At 42.3% G+C, this 21,141-nt stretch overlaps 1 protein-coding gene and 1 long non-coding RNA gene across 3 annotated transcripts in view; one reads left to right on the top strand and one right to left on the bottom strand.

The window, feature by feature from the left end:
* Positions 1-21,141, bottom strand: part of si:dkey-26i13.8 (kinesin-like protein KIF19) — a 107,730-nt gene that overhangs the window by 25,969 nt on the left and 60,620 nt on the right. For both annotated transcript variants that reach the window (XM_052020910.1, XM_052020911.1), the window contains exons 12-15: positions 20,702-20,903; positions 16,750-17,020; positions 4,473-4,594; positions 1,327-1,493 (exon numbers count right to left, since the gene is read on the bottom strand). In XM_052020910.1, the coding sequence (XP_051876870.1) occupies positions 1,327-1,493; positions 4,473-4,594; positions 16,750-17,020; positions 20,702-20,903 (762 nt within the window). The remainder of the gene's footprint in view (positions 1-1,326; positions 1,494-4,472; positions 4,595-16,749; positions 17,021-20,701; positions 20,904-21,141) is intronic.
* On the top strand, positions 11,851-17,873 carry LOC127573077 (uncharacterized). Its single transcript, XR_007956748.1, has 3 exons — positions 11,851-11,905; positions 13,134-13,248; positions 17,785-17,873. It is a non-coding gene; the product is annotated as an uncharacterized LOC127573077 (long non-coding RNA).

The following is a 21,141-nucleotide window of genomic DNA, read 5'->3' as shown; positions in this document are numbered from 1 at the left end:
ACAATTTAGCTTTTCCATACAGTTCTTTAGCTCTGGCCCTAGCATTACTCATGAGCTATTATATCAGCTCCAGAGGCTGTTTGGCCTACTCCAGCTCCTACTTCTTAAGCTTTTACAGTCCTATGATAGAAATGAATGGAATATTTTGTGATTGCTGAGGAATCTTTCCTGTTTGTACAACAGGGTAGAACATGCAGCAAAAGGCAAAAACACAGCCTCAAACATGGCTTTAAACTTAAGTCTTACAATTGACTTTGACAATATTGTGTTAAGTTCCACAATGACATTTCCAGCCTTAGTTGTGCACATGATTGGAAAGTTCATTGTGAAACCTCTCACTGTGATTTAGCCACCCCCACATAGTTATCATTGGCTGGTGCACTGCTCTCCCATGCCTTGTTACCTGATTGAATTAACTTTGATGTCAGTCAGGCTTCTCCTCCAATTGCCAATATCTTTATAATTAATTTTCAAACATTCATTTATTATGATAAAAATACACCATATTTCTATATGAAGACCTTTTTGGAGATTGGTCTTCAATTTGTGAGTCTTAGGGAAAATTCTGGAGTGCTGGCAAGCCTAGCCAATCGCTTAAGAACTGCACAGGAATCTGAGACCCATCACACTCACTCAGTGTGATGGATTTGACCTAGATGTTGCAACATGCCCTGTTGTTTCTCCTCTTATCAGCAATATTCAGCAGCCAGACCCCACAGTAACCCTGACTGATAAAAACATTAGTGGCCTCAGTCACATACTAATGTTGCAATTGTTTACTTAACAAAATGAACATAGAAGATAATCCTGTAACGTAACTGCAGCAAGAGTCTGAACAGCTTTTTCTCCTGGAACACAGGAGCAATTGATTTTATTCCTTTGAGCTCACTTACTGGGAAATGTGCCACAAGATAAATTATGCAGAAGGTGAACATGTGCGATCTGGGCTGTAACATCTGCAGTATGGGCGAAAGAAAAATCACTTAACGGGGGACAACTGCTTAAATTATTTAGTAAGAGTAAACAGAAAGGTGTAGATAGAATATAGCTTGTGATTTTGAAATTTGGTTTGCTTAGCAATCTTTTCTTCAACATATTTGACAACATCAGTTTTACAGAAAATGCACAAAGCTTTGATGAAAGAAATTGGATGAAGCATCAACTGCCTGGATCAATTATCCGTCAAAGTTTGCAATCAAGTTTCCAATGAAGTAAGTGTATCAGCAAGACTATTTCTCACATCTTCATTATATGTTGCCCCAGTGTCTGCTTTTTCTGAACAGAGTCTGGTGCCAATTATCATGGGGCACATCCTGCAAATGTTACCTCTCATGTTCAGGAAGTATTGGAGGCAGCGAGTCCTTAACCCGGGCGTGAAGCAGTTGTCTGTTTTCATGAACTGTCCTTGGCCTTGCATCATCTTTCCTTCCTTCCAAGGACAACACATAGTCTTCCAGGTTCAGCTGACGAGCGACATTCAGAATTGTGCGATCCTGGAAGAAACACATTAAGGAAGCGCAGAACCTTACTGGGAAATGCACAGCTGCAGATTTGTAAACGTCAATGTCATTTGATGCAGGTACAATACAATAAGTTGGGTGTTATTTTCATCGTTTCATAAGGCTGATGTGCAACCAACAACTACACGTCCTTTTTAAGGTCACTTAACCCATCTAAAGTTCTTGACGAGAGGGAGTTCATTGTTGAAGGTCACTGTTCAATTTTTTATATAGAGGGCAGAGTGGCTCACAGTTTGGTCGGAATCGTCACAGTCACATTTCTACATAATATATCACTTGTGCATGAAGTAACTGCAGCGGCTGTGTCCAGAGTGAATTGGATTTAGCACCTTCTATATTTTATGCACCAGGTTAAAATCAGGAGGCTTTGCTTTTGGATGTTACTCTGTCCAACGGAGTGAAAGTGGCTGGTCAGATTAGCAGCTACGATTGACAGTCATGGTGGGGAGTTTGACATGTGTTGGTTGGGGAGTCAGGTCAGATCCTGCAGCAGATTCATAGGCCAAGCGAGAGTTGCAGGCTTGGGGATTGGTGGCAAGGGTGATTGCGGATGCTGGACTTGGGAGGGTTGGGTAGGTAAGTTACCAAAAGGGAATTAACCCAAATTGTTTTCAAGGCACAGGCCTGGTACCTGCTGAGGGAAGGTGGTATTTAAGTCATGCAGAAATTCTGACTTTGGCTGGCCTGTGGACAGTGTGGGCTGTTCATATGCAACTGAAAGACAGAAAAGTGCAGTCTAGATCTGTGTTACATATCATGAACACTATTATATTACCCAGAGAACTCTTAGAGTCACCCTAACTCAAAGATCACAGACTTCTTAAAATATACGGTAAGTTCTCAATTTTCAATAACATTTTATTCTTCATAGAAATTGGATCATGAAGCACACAAAACTATAGTGATTCCATTTCTAAGTATCAATCTTTCAGACATCATCAGAAGTGATTAAGCTTGGTCTTGGCACATTTAGTGGCTTTATCCCACAGTAAGGATAAAAATGCACGGAGCAACAACACCAGGCCAGAAATAAAAACAAACAACCGTGGAAATACTCAGCAGGTGAGGCTGCATGTGTGGGAAAAGAAACAAGGTGAACCTTTCAGGTTGAAGACTCTTCATCAGAAGTGAGGAAGAAGAGAAAAAAGGTGGGGTGGGAGGGGTGTCTCTCATAGGGTTAAACCAGGGTGATCATGAGGATGAACTGTAAACAAGATTATCTGGTCAATGAGTGAATTTCTGTTTTTATTTTAGATTTCTAGCATCTGTTTCTTTTTAATTTTTCATTTACCAGAAATCATCAGCTCAATTAGTACATCAATGACAAGATATTTTTATTATATGACACTAATAGCATAAAAAAGTCCAAAGTGGCTTCACAACAAATGCAATCTATCAAAACTTAAAGTCAAGCTTAATAGATGCTATAATGGCTGACTAAAATTTAGTCAAAAAAGTGGACAGAGCGCCACTGGGAGGGAATTCCCAGAACTTAAGGCCCAGACAGCTGAAGCCATGCCGCCAATGATGGGAGTGAAGAGTCTGGGAGTGCATAAGAGATCAAATGTGCAAAATTGCAGAGCTCTAGAGTTGTTCATAGGGCTGGAGAAGGTTCCAGTGAAGGAGAGCCACAAAGATATTCAAACACATTGATGACATTTACCGATTTTGAAGCAGCAAGACATGGGAGACTATGCATCATGGCAGACGGGTGCGTGGAACTTGGCGTTGGGTTGGAACAAATCTATGAGTTTTAGATGAGGGAAAGATTATATTGTGTGATGCTGGGAGCCCATGCAGAGAGCCTAGGAAATATTGGGTTTGATGAGGCAGCAATGTTTAGGCTCAGGCAGTTTGAAGACAAGAATCGCTATGGATTTAGAAGTTGATCTTGTGACAAAGAGATTATGGGGTTGAAAATTTCTCCTTGTGTAATCACACCACAGAAGGATTACACCACACTGATGAATCATGTTATTTGACTAAGACAGAAAAGAGACCAGTATCTGTTCCCTACGGAATCCTGCATGAGTTTGCTGCACAACAACATTTTTACTTTGTGTACTTAATAAAGAGCCTGGAATTATAAAATAACTAAAAAAATGACAATTGATACATATAAAATGAGTATTTTAGAGCCAGAGAGGTTGTTAAGCAGTAGTAATAATTTAGGTAGGTTGTTACAATCTCAGAAATACCACATTACTTGAGATGGGACATTTTCAATGCCTTTTATAGCGGGAATAGTTTGTAAATAGTTGTTCTCATCAGATCACTGATAACACTACAATAAAACTGCAATATCTCCACCTATGGAGGAGCAGGGAAACACCGGCAGCTGTCTCTGGATTTCCTAATTTAGCCTGTACATTACTACGGAAGTTGCCATCAGGTTTGCTCCATTGTATCATGACTACTCAGAGCCTCAGTGTTATTGTTAGTGCAAATTATGTTTTTTTTTATGACCAACATTAAAATTAGATCAATTCTAAATTTCTTCTGGACAAATGGAGACAAAATGCAGTGATGTTAATCTTCCAGTCACATTTATCCTTCGGGGTGCTGCTTTTAGGGGCCAGAATTACCCCATGAATTCCACACCATGGAGAACACCAGGTTTTTGCAGCAGCTTTCTTGCGGGTTGTGTTTCCTTTCGGGTGCTGAGAGAGCAAGAAATGAGCAAGTTTGCTCTACTCTGAATCAAATGCATATATAAAACTGCACAGAGATTTTTTTCAGCATTATAAAAACAAATTCTTCAGCTGCTATATTAATGTTATTGTTTTGGTTCTTGTAAATCTGTCCCATGAAGCTGTGGTTGCCATACCAGTTACATAATCATGCTATCGGTACAATTGATAATTTATTACTTGGAAACCTTATTAGTATCAATCACTGCAGGGTAAATGGTCAAGTACAGAATGATATAAATAAATCAGTAGGCTCTGTTACCCTCAGCGTGTTGGAGGTGACGGTATGAAGGGTGATCAGATTATCTAGCATCCCCTCCTCTGTCTCTTGCCTATAGGTGGTGTAGAGATTCTGTAGTTGCTGTGGAACTTCGATGTTGTGATCTAGGGGAGAAAAGAAGAAGCATCAGTAGCTGTGTATAGCTGTAAAGCCACAAGTAAGCTCTTAGAATCTAAACTTTGCTGAAAACCTGATTCAGATTTATTCTACTGTAAGGATCCCAGGGCATCACTTCTGTGAGGCAGTTATAATATTATGAACTGGTAAAATTCCTTCAAGAAAACCAAAGGTACTTGTCTAAGTAAATGAAGGTGTGGCCATGGTCTTTGTCATTTACAGTCTCCTGATCAATCATAGTGATAGTGATTTTGAGATGGAAAAGTTTAAATCCGGGCACCATATGCAGTTCTCACATCATCACAACATAAAGAGCAAAATCTCCTCCCATCAAATGCAATGAACAGACTGAATGAACCATAACTCACCCAACATAGGTGGCCATCAAATACATTCAGTATGTTACTTTCTGTTAAACCTATCCATTACCATTCACCAGTTCTTTACCTGATATGACCTGAACAATACATTCACCCTCAGGTTTATCAGTGCCAATGAGTTTCCATTTTTCTGCACCAAGCCACATAGGAGCAAAAGGGAGCCTACAAATTGCAATGGATCCTGTTGGGTGTGCAAATGGTTGTAGCAGCAGCATGCTGATAACAATTTCCATTGCTGGTCTGCTTTTTAAGCTTCAGTGGTGTCTAAGACCAAGGCCCGGTCTCTCAGGGTGTCAGGGGAGAGGGGGCCATTGGTCACATGTGTGATCAGGGCCTGGGGTCACATGACAAGCAAGATAAGTAGGAAAACAGGAGGAGAAGGTGTTGGTGAAGAAGATCAGGATTAGGGTCTCTGTCATGGGCCTTGGCCAACTGGGGTGCAGTGGGTCTTTGTCAATCAGAACAGGGGATATACAAGAAAGGGAGAAGTCAGAGAAAAGTGAAGGGTGGCAGAAGAGATTTGAGCATTAGTAGAGATCAGTGGGTTTTGGTGAGATTGGAGGGTATTGAAGGATCGGTGGGATTGAAAGGTGGAGGGGGTAGAGCTGCTGTGACAGAGCAAAGTTTTGCTCTTCCCTCTATTGGTGGTACAGTGATGCAGTTAGTGGAGCTGCTGCCTCACAGGATCTACTCTCCCGGGTTCAATTCTGACCTCGGGTGCTGTCTGTGTGGAGTTTGCACATTCTCCCTGTGATCATACAAGTTTCCTTTAGGTGCTCTGAGTTCCTCCCATATCCCAAAGACCTGTGGGTTGGTAGATTAACTGGACACTGCAAATTTGCCCTGGTGTGAAAATATATGGTAGAATCTGGGGGGAGTTGATGAGAATGTAGGGAGAATAAAGTGGGATTAATGTAGGATGTGTAGATGGATGCTTGGTGGTCAGTGCAGACCCGTGGGCCAAAGCCTGTTTCCATGACTTCATTTTTGGGAGTTCATGAGAGGTATCAAAATCACAATCAGCCATTGGCGGTAGTTCAGGGACACCTTCACGCTGCAGTCTGGTGGTGATGGGGCCAGAAAATACCACTATACATATGGATTCTCTACACATAAGCATGTTATATGATTGGAGAACTCAGAACCAATTTGGCATCCCATGAGAACTGTACAATACATAGAGATATTCCTTGATTTATAAATATTTGCTATAATATCATTGACTCTTTAGGGAATGTCTCCTCAACTTACAGATCTATTTCTCATGATAACAAATAGCTTGCCACTCTCCACCCACAGAAGCTCATTGCCCCAAAATAACCATAATAGATTTGGCACAGCCTTTAGTAACAATGAAATTTTGCTCACCAAAGCATTTCCAAGAAAGCACCCTTTTGCAACTCAAAGAAAACCCTGTCCAACATTATGTTTGGCAGTGATGTTTTTAAATTCCTTCACACAGCACATAAAAACACTGCTGTGGCAAAGAATTTCCAAGCCTGTGACTTCACTAGAGGAAATTGTTTTACTGTGTTTACTCTATCATATCCTTTAATCCTATTAAACACCTCAATTAAATTATCCCCCTACTTTCAAGGGAGATGAGCAATTTGTCCTCAATACTTTTGCTTTTTTTCTGCCATTTGTCATCTACTGCTCCACCTTTGCAAAGTAAAATACTTGCTGTTATATTTTTGATTACTGACTTTTATTGGCTCTGGCTACTAATATAACATATCCTAAATGACTGTCAAACCTCAGTCATAAAAGACTGAGTTAATGTCTTTGGCAGTTTTAGACAAAGGAATTTCATTTGAGTGCGTTAAGCCTCTGTCCTGTAAACCTACAGCACAGCTTAACTCAATATGCAACATACTGTCCCTGGGCCCCTGTTTTAAAGCTATTAATATCTAAAAGTTTCCCATTAACTTAATGCCTCTATTAGAAATGAAAGAATTTTAAAGAAGCAGCTATTATTTCAGTTTGTTAAAATTCTTTGAGTTGTAAATATGACACTGATGGTGAGGTTTCATGCATCAAGATCTCCTTAATTACTGTGGGCAAACTTTAGGTTTTGAATTGGGCACCCCCTCCCTGATGCCAATGCAGAACTGGGCCTTACTGTCAATGTAAAATGGCAGCAGCTCCATTCCTTTTCCCCAATCCCCCAACCCATAATCTACTCCTTCTTTACATTTTCCATCCACAGTTCCTTGCTCTAACCTTACCATCAGCTAATTATGGTTGAAAATAGAATTTATAAACAATTAATGATTAAGTATTTAAAATAATGCATGAACTAATGTGTACATACATGTAGAATTAATGCACATACAACTTATTTCGACACCATCAGTGTGAAAATGGTACAACTCTGTGGGATAACTAATGAGCCTAGGTTAGGGTGGATCTTTTCAACAAATAATGTTTCCTGCTGCACTTAATTATTAGTGGAGGAATTATAGCATCCAGGTAGTGACCCCCTTGAATCTGTGCTTACCAGATAAACAACATTGGGCATGAACCTTGCAAACACAGCCTTTTGTCTTCATTGGCCTGGTTGCTGAATCTAACACTTCTACGGGGACATTTCTGTGAAAGCAGTGCATGAGTTGGAAAGCACTGACCATCCTTGGCTTTGAAAGGAAGGCAGAATAAGCAGCACAGAATGCATACTCGAAGATATCTATCCAGCAGCAATTCTCTTCACTTCCTTTCTGATTTCTTTACTGATTTTTTTTTTGCAATGTTTTTGCAATTGCCAAGTGCCCTGCAACAACTCACCCAAACCCATGACCTCCACCACCAACACAGATGAGGGCAGCAGGCATAAGGAGACACCACCACCTATGAGTTCTCCTCTAAGTCAAGGACCATTTGGATCTGAAAATATATCGCGATTCCTTCATGGTCACTGGGTCAAAGTCCCAGGACCCCATACCCAACAGCACTCTGGCAGGACTTCAGCAGTTCAAGAAGGTTGCTCCCCACCACCGTCTCATGGGTAATTAGGGAAAGCCATTCAAATGCTGGTCTCCCTGTGACTCCCATATCCCATGTAGGAAGAGGAAAAGCTCCCACATTGTAACAGTGTGTTAACATTTTCTTTCCAATTTCAAGTAATAGGATCCTTGAATTATTTAAGTTGTTAAATACTCAGAAATGAAGTGTTACTGCCCAGAAATCTTGCCTCTTATTATTTAAAGACTTGAGACAGAAGTTACTCTAACTGTACAAACAAATTGATTTATTTGTTTTCTGAAATAATGATATTCTTACCACCAGCCAGACAACTTCGACTTGGCCAACCTCAACGCAGCATACCGCTTTGCCGAGCACCTGTGCTCCATCTGCCATGGCCTCTGGAGCTCCCAGTTGCAAGCCATTTGAATTCCCCTGCCCATTCCCACATAGACCTGTCTGTCCTCAGCCTCCTCCACTGTCAGGGTGAGGCCAAATGCAAACTAGAGGAACAGCACCTCATATTCCACCTGGGTAGCCTACAACCCAACGGCATGAACATTGAATCCCCCAATTTCAGGTAACCTGCTCCCCCTCTGGCCCTTTCTCTCTCCTCCTGGTCTACCCAGTTCCTCCTGAACACACCCAACCACTGCCACCCCGAGGCCCCTATCACTCATTTTCTCTCCCCTCTCCCACCCGTCAACACCACACACTCCTCCCACTGGGTCCCCCTGCCCCTACTGTTCCCATCTGCCCACCCCACCTCCCTTCATTTGGTTCCATGCTCCACCTTCCTTTCCTATCAGATTCCATTATATGCCGCCCTTTGTCGCCTCCACCTATCACCTCCCAGCCTCGTCACTATTTTCATCCTTCCCTTCTCCATCTGTCAATCACCCCTCCTCGCCTGGATCCACCTATCGTTTATCACCTTTTGCCCCACCCCTTCCTCTCACTTCCTTATACCGGCTATTCCCCCCATCCCCCCGCTCTTTCAGTCCAGATGACGGGTCTTGACCCGAAACATAAACTGTCCATTTCCCTCCACAGATGCTGCCTGATCCACTGATTTTGCTCAAGATTCCAGCATGTGCAGCAGTCTCTTGTGTCTCTGTGGTATTAACCCACTGGGTTTGATAACTTACTGTCCCTTTGGCACCAAATGCTCCTGAAAGTTATAGTGACAGGCCGCTGACTGAAGCAAACAAGCAGAATGCAATAGCTGTCCAGCACACCCATTTGGGTAAAGAGAATTTCTAACCAGGTATGTTTAAAATTTCTGCTGTTGGACCAAGAGGAGCAGGAACAGCTGTCTGAACCCAACTAAAATAATCTGGGTCACTTTCCCACTGCAATCTCCCTCTATGCCATAATCACAACAAACCCTGAAGGCTAGATAGCCCACTTTTTTAGTCTGCTAAAACTTAATGCTCTCTCAATATACTTAAAGGAAAATGACTGCTCCACAGGAAAAAGCCCATTCGGAAAGATTATTCCCACTCAACCCCTCCTCTGGGAAATGAAGCTCAGACTTTCAAAGAAAATATCATTGACTTTATAATTTATACATAGAAGGGCACTTCTCACATCTTCTTCACTTATTCAACATTGGCTTTTATTTATTTTCTCTTTTTCTCATCTGCCCATCCAAACAAACAATGGCTTTGCTGAGGAAGTAAATATAATTCTTTCATCCTGAATGACATGTTCGGTAGCAATAAGCCTTAATTTATAACAAGTGCAGAAAATGCTGGAGATATTCAGCAGATCAGGCAATACCTGTCAAGACCCAGAGATAAAGTTTCAGATCAATGACCCTTCAAGACCTCTGATGAAGCGACTTGAACCATTAACTCTGTTTCTCTTTCCAGAGGTGCTACCTGAGCTGCTGTGTCTCCAACATTTTCAGCTTTTATTTTGGATTTCCAGGATCTGCAGTTTTTTGCTTTTAACTTACAAGTACTTGCTTTTATATGATGCCCTTCATTTGGTGAAATGGCCCATGGTGCTACACAGGAGCATTATCAGATCAGACAAAATTTCTTGCCAAGCCTCTAAAAAAATCTTAGGCCATAGCACCAAAACACTTATTCAAAGAATGGATTCTTAGGAATGCTTTACAGGAGAAGTGATAGCAACAACATCAACAAATTTAGAGAGAAAATTACTGGGCCTTGACAACTGAAAACTGGCTGCCAATGGCAGAATGATGGCATTGGGATTAACCTGACTGAAAGGAGATGGACTAACACATAATGATTTCACATTATCGTTTTCTTTCCTAAAAGCTGAATCTTAACCACTGCAAACAATGGATAGCTAATATATTGCCCAATAATATTCTTCCACATTCTCACCTCTGGAAATTTTTAATCACCAAACAAGTAAGGATATCAAAAGTAAGATATTTATGAGCGTGTACTTTAATTAACACAGTTGTCTCTTGAATTTCACACAGGAGATTTAAACATCATTATAAAATCACACCAAGGATTTAAGAACTGCAGCTGTGGGACACAATTTCACAAGCAAGGACCTTAAAAAGTATAATTAGAGCCAATTAGGATCTATCAAATATGCACACTCGGAACAGCAATGGGCAAGGCAGCATCAAGATTACCAACACCAAATGATGGATTCGTTTACTAGGAAGTCTTACATTTACACTTTGCTTCTTGAAACCTCAGGATATCTCAGAGCATTTATGGCTAATTAAGTAATTTTGAAGGTAGTCACTGTTGTAAAGTAGCAAACAGGACAGCCAAGGTGTCTATATCAAGTCCCCACAAGGTGATAATAAATAGCTGTTAAGGCTGATTGAGCAAAAAAAAATGCTTGCTAGCACATTAGGCTGAAATCCTGGCTCTACTTCAAAATAGTACCAAAGGATCCATACATCCACCCGAGTCTTGGTTTAACATTTTGTCTAAAAGACAGTGCTATACTTCCCTTGGTACTTAACTGGAGTGTCTGCCTAGGTAGTGTGCTCAACTGGGACAAAAGCACATAACTTAAAAGCAACAGTGCCAATTTACTGAACCACAGCTGGCACTTTTTAGGAAAGTTTAAAGAAAAATTTAAGAGAAGCAAATAGTGATTATGTAGAATGTTCAAGGGATGTCAGCTTACAGCAAAAATTTCAATGCTTCCTTTAATGTAACATTATCACTAAATAACTCAAGAAAATACAAAACTCTGCCCAGACTTCCAGATGGCTGCGGCAACATTCAGTAACAGAAGGGTAATAAGGAGGGTCACAGACTCACTCTGCAGGCTGTTCTTTCAGAGCTGATCGCAATCCAGCCCCAATTACAATGAATTAGGAAAAGGGAAACAATCTGAGCATGATTTGCAGTGTGATTGCCATTAATACTCGTATCAGAATATGAGCTTACCAAAGAAGCGAACAAGTGTTAGTGCATTCACAAGGCACCAATTCATAAATTATCAGGGCATAGGATGGACCACTGCTGCAAGTAGATTAATCAGGAAGTCATAAAATTAATGGGCAGGATCACACTTATTATGGCTCACACCTTGCACTTTCACCCCTCCACCCCGAGTGGGCTCCATGGCTACACCATGGATAGGCCGCACTGGAGGCCTACACAGCACAGGCTGTGAATGGTGACCCAGGGCTCAGGTGGTAAAACCTGAAGGCCTGCTCTCAGCACTGCCTTGATGGCCTTTGATAAATCACTACCATCAAAAGAATCTTTCACTGTATTACTTGTCTACAATATTAGGAGACATATCTTAATCCATTTCAACTGTTTTATAAGAAAACAAAATACTTAAACAAAAAGATAATAAATGTGGTTAAAGTACATTGCACAACTGCTAATAATTATAAACATATATTTACAGAGAAGTAAACAAGAGTAAAGAAAGCTCAGGGATACCATTCAAACAAATGGAGTTGCTGTTTGTCCACAAGCCATGGCTGGCATAGAGGTGAGTGCCAAGCATCAGAGGGTAGATGGGCAGTGGTTCCCATAGAATGGCCACTAAAATCAAGTGCTATGTGCCCAATATCCTGCAGATCTGCTGTGTAATGCAAGATATCATCAGACCTATTAACATTGCATTTCATAACTGTGGTGTTCTGACTGGGTAATTAGGACTTATAATTGTAACCTTTTTGCACAGAATTTATAAGGCGCCATGTGCTGTGAACCAAGCTATTTTCTGCAGGAATATATAATCAAAACAGTTCCCAGAGGGCAATGTAGTGTGACATAGGATAGAAAATTGAAGCAACTGCTCAGTACACTGAAGTGATTTATACTGCAAGGTTTCTTTCTTTTCCCCCTGCAAATAAATATGTATAAAGGAAAACAAGATGCTAGATTTAAAAAAGTATTGTTTGACCAAAGAACCACTTAATATATTACACACGTATAAATAACTCTTATGGGTAACACACTTTAAGGAAGTATATGGTACAATTTTCCTAAAATATGATGGCCTACAAATTAGATCGCACAACGCTGTTTACTTCACTGCTACATGATTGAATATGTACTTGCCATGGAGTGAAGTGGGATAACAACCACCTCCTTGTTATTTTGAATTACTGGAAATTCAACCAGGAATTTCCTTTTATGAGTTACACTTGCACATCTGACACTCACTAAATTACATAATCCTCCTTCTGAAGAATTTTATGGAAAATTAGATACATTGTCCAAAGAATAACCAATGTCAGGTACTTCCAGAACAACTAGGTCTTCGTAGCACCTTAGTGAGATCCCAATAGTGCAAGTCCTTGCTTAGTTTTTATACTCTGGGCAGCACCATACCCTCAGCCCTACAATACTGACCCTCCCACGCCTACCCCACGTCACAGCAGCTCCACAATAACTCCAGGCGCACTCTCTCTCTTCGTCTCCCAAACAGTGTGAAGAACCCTGTAGGAGGAAAAGGGAAAGCAACACATGCTGGGAGAAAAGGATTTCATATCAGTTCGCAATATCTGGTTTTGTATAATGCCTTGTTACTGACAGATTTGGTCCTTCTCACTGAGAGCTAGGTTCTCCTTTGTACTGAGGCCAATCAATTGAATTAGTTTTGCTTTTGGTCTTATTTTTAATTTTATAGCTGACCTGGTATTGAAATCAGAAATTATCCTCTTTGAAACTAGAATATTTTTGAGGTGATAATCATTTCTGAACTTCAACAGGGATATGTCTGCTCAATGGAAGCCTTGTTTCTTCTAAAGTTGATATATACCTTTTTGACATCTTAACAGCCAAATTTGGTGGTAAAAGTTGGTACTGACTGCTTCTCTGTCCCTGGTAAGTTCATTCCTATTCTTGGCTTTCAATGCATTTGGACTATAAGCTGACCTTCATAGCACAGAAGAACCCACACATATCATGGCCATCCGCAAATTGGTGGGCTTCTGCACTCCTTCCATCCAACATTGTGGCCAAGTTTGCAGACAATACAAAGATAAGTGGAGGGACAGGTACTGTTGTGGAAGCAAGGGGTTTGCAGAAGGACTTGGACAGGTTGGGATAATAGGCAAAGATGGAGTACAGTGTAGGGAAGTGTGGGGTTATGCACTTTGGTAGGAAGAATAGAGGTGTAGACTATATTCTAAATGGGGAGAGAATTCAGAAATTGAAGGTGTAAAGGGACTTGGGAGCCCAAGCTCTTAAGGTTAATGTGCAGGTTGAATCGGTAGTAAGGGAGGCAAATGCAATGCTAGCATTCATTTCAAGAGGAGCATTCATTTCAAGGGAGCGGCACAGTAGTGTAGCAGTTAGCGCGATGCTCTTACAGCGCCAGCGATCGGGGTTCGATTCCCATCGCTGTCTGTAAGGAGTTTATGCGTTCTCCCGTGTCTGCGTGGGTTTCCTCCAAGTGCTCCGGTTTCCTCCTACATTCCAAAGACGTACAGGTAGGTTAATTTGGGTTTAAAATGGGCGGTGCGGACTCGTTGGGCCAGAAGGGCCTGTTACCACGCTGTAAATAAAATTTAAATTTATAAGGACTAGAAAATAAAAACAAGGACGTACTGCTGAGGCTTTATAAGGCATTGGTCAGGCTGCATTTTGAACATTGTGAGCAATTTTGGGCCCTGTATCTAAGGAAAGATACGCTGGCCCTGGAGAGGGTCCAGAGGAGGTTCACAAGAATGATCCCAGGAATAAAAGGCTTAACGTACAAGGAGTATTTGGTGTCCTTGGGTCTGTACTCAATGGAGTTCTCATTGAAACTTACTGAATACTGAAAGGCCTGGATAGAGTGAATGTGGAGAGGATGTTTCCATTAGTAGGAGAGTCTAGGATCCAAGGGCACAGGCAGAGAATAAAGGGACGTCCCTTTAAAACTGAGCTGAGGAGGAATTTTTTTCGGCCAGAGGATGGTCAATTTGTGGAATTTGTTGCCACAGAGGGTTGTGGAGGTTGAGTCATTAGGTGTATTTAAGGCAGAGATTGATAGGTTCTTGATTGGTAGAAGGGTTAAGGGGAGGAGGCAGGAGAATGTGGGTTGAAAAAAAATCCGCCGTTATTGAATGGCGGACAGATGCAATGGGCCAAATAGCCTAATTCTGCTCCTATATCCTATGGTCTTATGGGCTAACATCTGTTTGTTTACTGTCATAGACTCGCAGAGAGATACAGCATGGAAATCGGCCCCGAGACTCACCAAGTCCGCGCTGATCATTAACCATTAATCCTACATTAATCTCATATTTTTATTCTCCCACATTCTCATTATCTTCCCCCAGATTCTACCACTCGCCTTCATACTAGGGGCTATTTACAGTGGCCAACTATCCCACTAACCAAGTCTAACAACCCGGGTCAATGGTTTAACTGTTGGACTGCAGCTTTCAGTCACCCATAGTGCTGTTGCATTTCACTTGAGGTATGGTGGAACTTCCTATATAGGAACACCTTAAATCTGCAGTTAACTACCTCCTGGATCTCCTGGTCATTCTCATTAAACCAGTCTTGGTTCTTCTTGATGGAAAAGCCACAAGTCTCCTCACAGGTGCTAATTCAGGGCAGTCCATAGACTACAGAACTCTGTGGCTCCTGTTGGCTAAAAGCTGACAGGTTGTTTGTGAGGTGCTGCCCGAGAAGATTTGCCTTTGACGTTCTTGTAACAACATTTTTCAGTTGACCCTGGTGTTTTGGAGCCAGGCTGATGAAGATGACAGAGAGGATTGGGCAGTGATCAGTCTAGCTGTCATATGAGTAATGCTGATATTCTTGGTTGATAATCTAACAGGAGCCAGTGCCTGGACTGGGCACCTTGCCATGATACCCTGTGCTTGTCTCTTTGATGTAACAGGTCACAGAAGATTTTCACAAATCCACAATTGCCTTATTCACATCTGGAAGAGGAAGGTGTGCCAGAGGTCCTTAGCGTGACCATAAGAATTGACAATCTTTCAGAAACCAATCCAACTGCAGTAACTACAGAAGGGTCTCCCCGGTATCTAACACAGGGAAAGTCGTCTCCAGGGTTCTCCTCAACAACCTCCTCACCGTGGCCATGTGTATCATCTCCACCCCAGGACCAAGATCATCCCAACCACAGTAGAGAAGCTGTGGTACACAGATAAATTTCACATTTCCCCATGTTCAGAAACCAAACTCCTCCAAGTCATCAATGACTTATTCACTGAAGCATACAAGAGGATGAACTTTACACTCAACATCCACAAGACAAACTCTACAACACCACCCTATGATATTAAAGGTTCATGACGAGACCTGAGAGAACTCCCACAGCTCAAGAGCAGACACTGATGATGAAACCTACCATCCCCTTAAGTGCACCAGCACAGTCTTTGGCTGCCTGAGGAAAAGAATGTTTGAAGATCAAGAACCTCAAATCCAGCACAAAGCTTAGGGTCTACCTACAGCAGACACTTCAAGCCACTGGAAGGCTACCATCAATGCTGCCTCTGCAAAACCTTACAAATCCACTGGAAGGATAAGCATCAATGTTCTCTCTCAGGCCAACATCCCCATCATTGAGGCCCCATCACACTCAGTCAGTTCCATTGGAGAGGCCACGTTATTAGCATGCCTGACATTACACTCCCCAAAACAGAGCCTATTCCAAGCTCTGTCATGGGAAGAAATTACCAGGCGGATACAGGAAAATATTCAGGTCTCCATGAAAAAAAATCACATCCCCACCAACTCCTGGTAATCTCTAGCCCAATGGCCACTCAAAGTGAATAAGGAACATTCAAAATGGCATGGGGAAATCCATGCATTGGCAGTACATAGAAATCCAATGTAAACAGCAGAAGGAGTGCACTACCTCATAAAATACCTACCCATCGAGCACCTCCTGCGGCAGATGTCTGTGGTTTACACCTTGGCATCATCAGTCACACAAAACTAGGGGGAAGAATGTCATCCTCAGTCCCAAGGGATACGCAAGAAAATTTAGGAACAGTGAACCCCCAGAGAAGTACAGTAGTCCAAGAATATAAGGCATTAAAAGTCAATGAGTACACACAAAAAAATTGAAAAAGTTAATGGAATGTTGACCTTTACTGAAAGGGAGCTAGAATATGTAAGTGGTGGAAACTATTTTACAGTTCTAGTTAGGCCTTGTTTTGAGAACTTCATCAGCCCTGGGTTCTGAACTTTGGGAAAAATATTGAGGTTCATCTAACCAGGGCAGTCAGGGTGACGTGGCTATGTAAAATGAGCCAGAATGGATTCAATTCTGCATTCATCCACTGCAGCTCCTGTGAGCTGGACATAATGATTAATATGCCTCATATTCTATCCATTATTCTAACTGATCTGTTACCGTACCATTTATCAGCTGTTGCTGCTGCTGTATAATCTCACTGCAGAGCGATCGATGTTGTTCATAACGCTGCACAACAAAGTCTTTTTGTTGTAGGAGATTCTCTTTCCTCAGCAGAGCTGACTGGATCTCTGTATTCTCCACCTCCAGCTCGTGAACTTTACAGAGCAAACTCATGATCTCTTGCTGCTCCTTATTACTGATGCACTTTGGTAGCAAGTCCTCCATCTTTGAAACTTTAGCCTTGATTTCCTCCAACTTCTGTTCTAACTCACACTAAGAAACAGAGCAAACAAAGACATTTATTGGCTTGACTTTTCACTCCGAAACAAACTTTCTGTCCAAATGAAGTAATCAGAAAGTATATATATGAATAATTGATTGCCAATGAACTGATTGTTGAACACATAGGTTTATTTCTGGATGTCCCATCAACATCACTGTGAATTACTTTCAACAACTAAGTTGGGCAATTTCTCAGTACTTTAGTCTCTGAACCCAGTGGAAGTAAACCTTCATCTTTACTTCTGCAATGGTGACTGGGCAGAGCAGATTGCCCATCCACTGAAGGACCCATTGAGCCAAGGTGATAGAAGCTTGTTGTTCCAAGCTGCACTCCTGAGACTTGAGCACATCCTCTTCGCTGCCTCTCTGCTGCACTGCCATAGGTTTTGTTTTTCAAAGAAGATGTTAAACAAAGGTCCCATACACCTAGCCAGTAAAACAAAATATCCCATGCCACCAGTCAAAGAAGACCAGGATAATTCTCCCAATGTCTTTGCTCACTCAACATTTAGAAAAGTGGAAATGAGCAAAATATGATATATTTAAACACGTTCTGGTGTGATTTTTCACTATAGTTAGAAAGTAGACGGCAATACAGCCCTAAGACACTTTGTATTTCCTAATGCTAAATGTTTATCATTGTCTTTAGCCTAATGATATTTTGATATAAGTGCAATATTCTGGTGTTTCTTTCAGCTCCTTTCATTACAGTTATTGTCAACTTTTCCAAATGTAAGCATTTATTTACCTTCTAGGGTTGGGATGCTCCTGACATAACAGATCCTGTCCCATGAGATCTGCTGCTATACTCTTTAATGACCTTCTCACCATCAGTGAAACAAATGGCACAGTACCCATTGTGGTTATATTACTGGAATGGCAATCCAGAGGCCTGGACTAATCATCCAGAGATACGAGGACAAATCTTGCATAGCAGGTGGGGAATTTAAATTCTGTTTTTAAATAAATGAGGAATAAAAACCAGAGATCAATAATGGCCAGCATGAAGCTCTGGCCTTAAAAGCTCATCTGGAAGCCAGCCATCCTTGCCTGTCATCTGGTCTAAATGTGACTGCAGACCCACGGCAATGTGTTTGACTGTTAACTTACCTCTGAAAAAGCCTGGCAAACCATTCAATTTCCTAAACCACTATAAAATACAAGAGGAACGAAACTGGATGGACCACTCAGCATTGACTCAGGCAGTAGATTCAAACATGACAGAAGCACACTCAGCAATGCTCTTCATTAATACCTGGGGAATGGGTCTAAATCAGGAGAGTGGCATGCAGATTGACCAACACTCTAATGTGGTCATCATCACAGAATCATACTTTACATCTAACATCCTGGACACATTCATGACCATTTATACCTATGTCCGGTTACCCAACAGGACAGAAACACCAACCATGATGGGATTTTGGCAAAGAGTGGCTATGGCAGTCCTCAACACTCGACTTTGAATCTCATAAAATTTCATACCACCTCACAGGTCATGGGCAAGGAAACCTCTGGCTGATTACCATCTACTAACAAAACTCCTTTTGGTGAATCAGTTCTCCTCCATGTTGAATATCAGTTAGAAAAGGCAACATAGGACTAAGAGGCACAGAATGTACTTTGATGGGAGACTTCAACATCCATCAGTAGCACATCTATTAACTGAGCTGGCCAAGTACTGAAGGACTTGCAGCCAGACAGGGCCTAGGACAAATGGTGAGAGAACCAATATAAAAGTAAAAATGTATCATTGTCTACACTAACCTATCTGTCAGAGATACAATTGTCTATGACAGGGCCAGAAGGAGAGCACAATTCTGTCAGAAGCTACATTCTACCTTCATACAGATGACAGCCTCTAACATGTTGTATACCACTTCCACAGATTGACCTGGAGATCTATTGCAGGCATTCAGAATCAGCAAAATTACATTCCTCAACAACAGTGGTGGCACAGTGGCAGAAATAGTAGAGGTGCTGCCTCATAGTTTCAGTGAGCCGGGTTCAGTCCTGACCTCCCTTGTTGTCTGTATGAAAAACACGATGATGCTGGAAGAACTCAGCAGGCTAGGCAGCATCCGTGGAGAAAAGCTGTGGTCAACGTTTCGGGTCAGGACCCTTCTTCAGGACTGTAGATAGGAAAAGGGGAAGCCCAATATATAGGAAGGAAAAGCAGAGCAGTGATAGGTGGACAAAAGAGGGGAGGTGGGGTGGGCACAAGGTGGTGATAGGTAGATGCAGGTAAGAGATAGTGATAGGCAGATGTGGGGGAGGAGGGGAGAGCAGATCCCCCGGAGGATGGGTCAAAGGTAAGGAGAGAGAGGAAAAAAAAGACGCTAGGAAAGGGAAGAAGAGAAGAAGCATGGTGGGTGGAGGGAGGGGTGCTGTGGGGAAGTGGGGTGGGGATTACCTAAAGTGGGAGAATTCAATGCTCATGCCGTTAGGCTGCATGCTTCCAAGACGGAAAATGAGGTGCCGTTCCTCCAGTTTGCACTTGGAATTCTCCAGGCAGTGGAGGAGGCCGAGGACTATCATATCAGTGGTAGTGTGGGAGGGGGAGTTGAAGTGACTGGCAACGGGGAGTTACCATCTGCATCCCCTTTGCCAGTCACTTCAACTCCCCCTCCCACACTATCACTGATATGACAGTCCTCGGCCTCCTCCACTGCCAGGAGAATTCCAAGTGCAAACTGGAGGAACGGCACTTCATTTTCCACCTTGGAACCTTGCAGCCTAAAGGCATGAACATTGAATTCTCCCACTTTAAGTAATTCCCCCCCTTTCCTGACAACCGCACCCCCCCCCAACCATGCTGCTTCTCTTCTTCCTTTTCTTAGCCTCTTTTATTCTACCTTTTTTTCCTCTCTCTCCTTACCTTTGACCCATCCCCCAGTGGATCTGCTTTCCCCTCCTCCCCCGCACCTGCCTATCACTATCTCTTACCTGCATCTACCTATCACCACCTTGTGCCCACCCCGCCTCCCCTCTTTTGTCCACCGACCACTGCTCTGCATTTCCCTCCTATATATTGAGCTTCCCATCTTCAGATCTGAAGAAGGGTCCTGACCCAAAACGTTGACCACAGCTTTTCTCCACGGATGCTGCCTGGCCTGCTGAGTTCCTCCAGCATCATCGTGTTTTTCATCTAGATACCGGCATCTGCAGTCCTTTGTTTCTCTAGCTGCCTGCATGAAGTTTGCTTGTTCTCCCTGTGACCTCATAGGTTTCCTCTGGATGCTCTGACTTCCTCCCACACTCCAAAGACATGCAGCAGGTTGGTAGTTGGCCACTGTCAGTTGCCGCTAGTGTGTGGGTGAGTGGTAGAATCTGGGAGGAGTTGATGGGAATGTGAAGGGAATACCACATGATCAACATAAATGGGTGCTTATTGATCAGCATGGACTCAGTGTGCCGAAGAGCCAGTTTCTGTGCTGTATGACTCCAAGTGAAGGAGTGCATGGACCACAGATACTGATTCCAGGCAGCACTATCTAGTCCAGTGTTTTTTGCAAACCTGGGATTTAATATCTTGTACATGTTTTAATCACCATTCTGCCACACAGAATTCCCTTGTGCTTTGTTGTAATTCAGTACATTTAAACTGTGTGGTTAAAAGTTACTCCCATCATCCACCATTGCAGGTGGTTCCTCAGATATTTCCCTCCTCACCTTGAGTGCTGCAGTTTTTCGTTGCTCAGTTAGCAGCATGCCGATTTCCTCCCGCGCCACCGTAACCTCCAGTGGTTCAGTCACATCCGGCTCATCCGCTAGTCTGGCTTCCCACTCCTTCCCGTCATGTTCCTTGTCAGGCCTCCCGCTCCATTTCTCTTCCCACCATTTCCCAGAACGGTTTGCTTTCTCCCTTTCCCAGCTAAATAAAACACAATATTGATTAGCTTCTACAGGCATTCCTAGATTTACCTAGAAAGTGTCTCAGTGATTAAAATGTTGTTAATCAAAAAGGCTGGGCAGAATGCTTTATGGGTATCTTGGTACAATGTATTCCTGTGGGCAGAGAGTGGGACACTATTTATTTTAGTAAAAAATAAACTCATGAATTAAAGACACAAGCTCCAAGAATCAATGGCATTTTAGTGAAAATTTGTAAA

The sequence above is a fragment of the Pristis pectinata genome, chromosome 8 (assembly GCF_009764475.1).
Source record: "Pristis pectinata isolate sPriPec2 chromosome 8, sPriPec2.1.pri, whole genome shotgun sequence".
Lineage (NCBI taxonomy): Eukaryota > Metazoa > Chordata > Chondrichthyes > Rhinopristiformes > Pristidae > Pristis > Pristis pectinata.
Note: the sequence above shows the minus strand (reverse complement) of the source record. Positions and strands in the feature narration are given on the sequence as shown.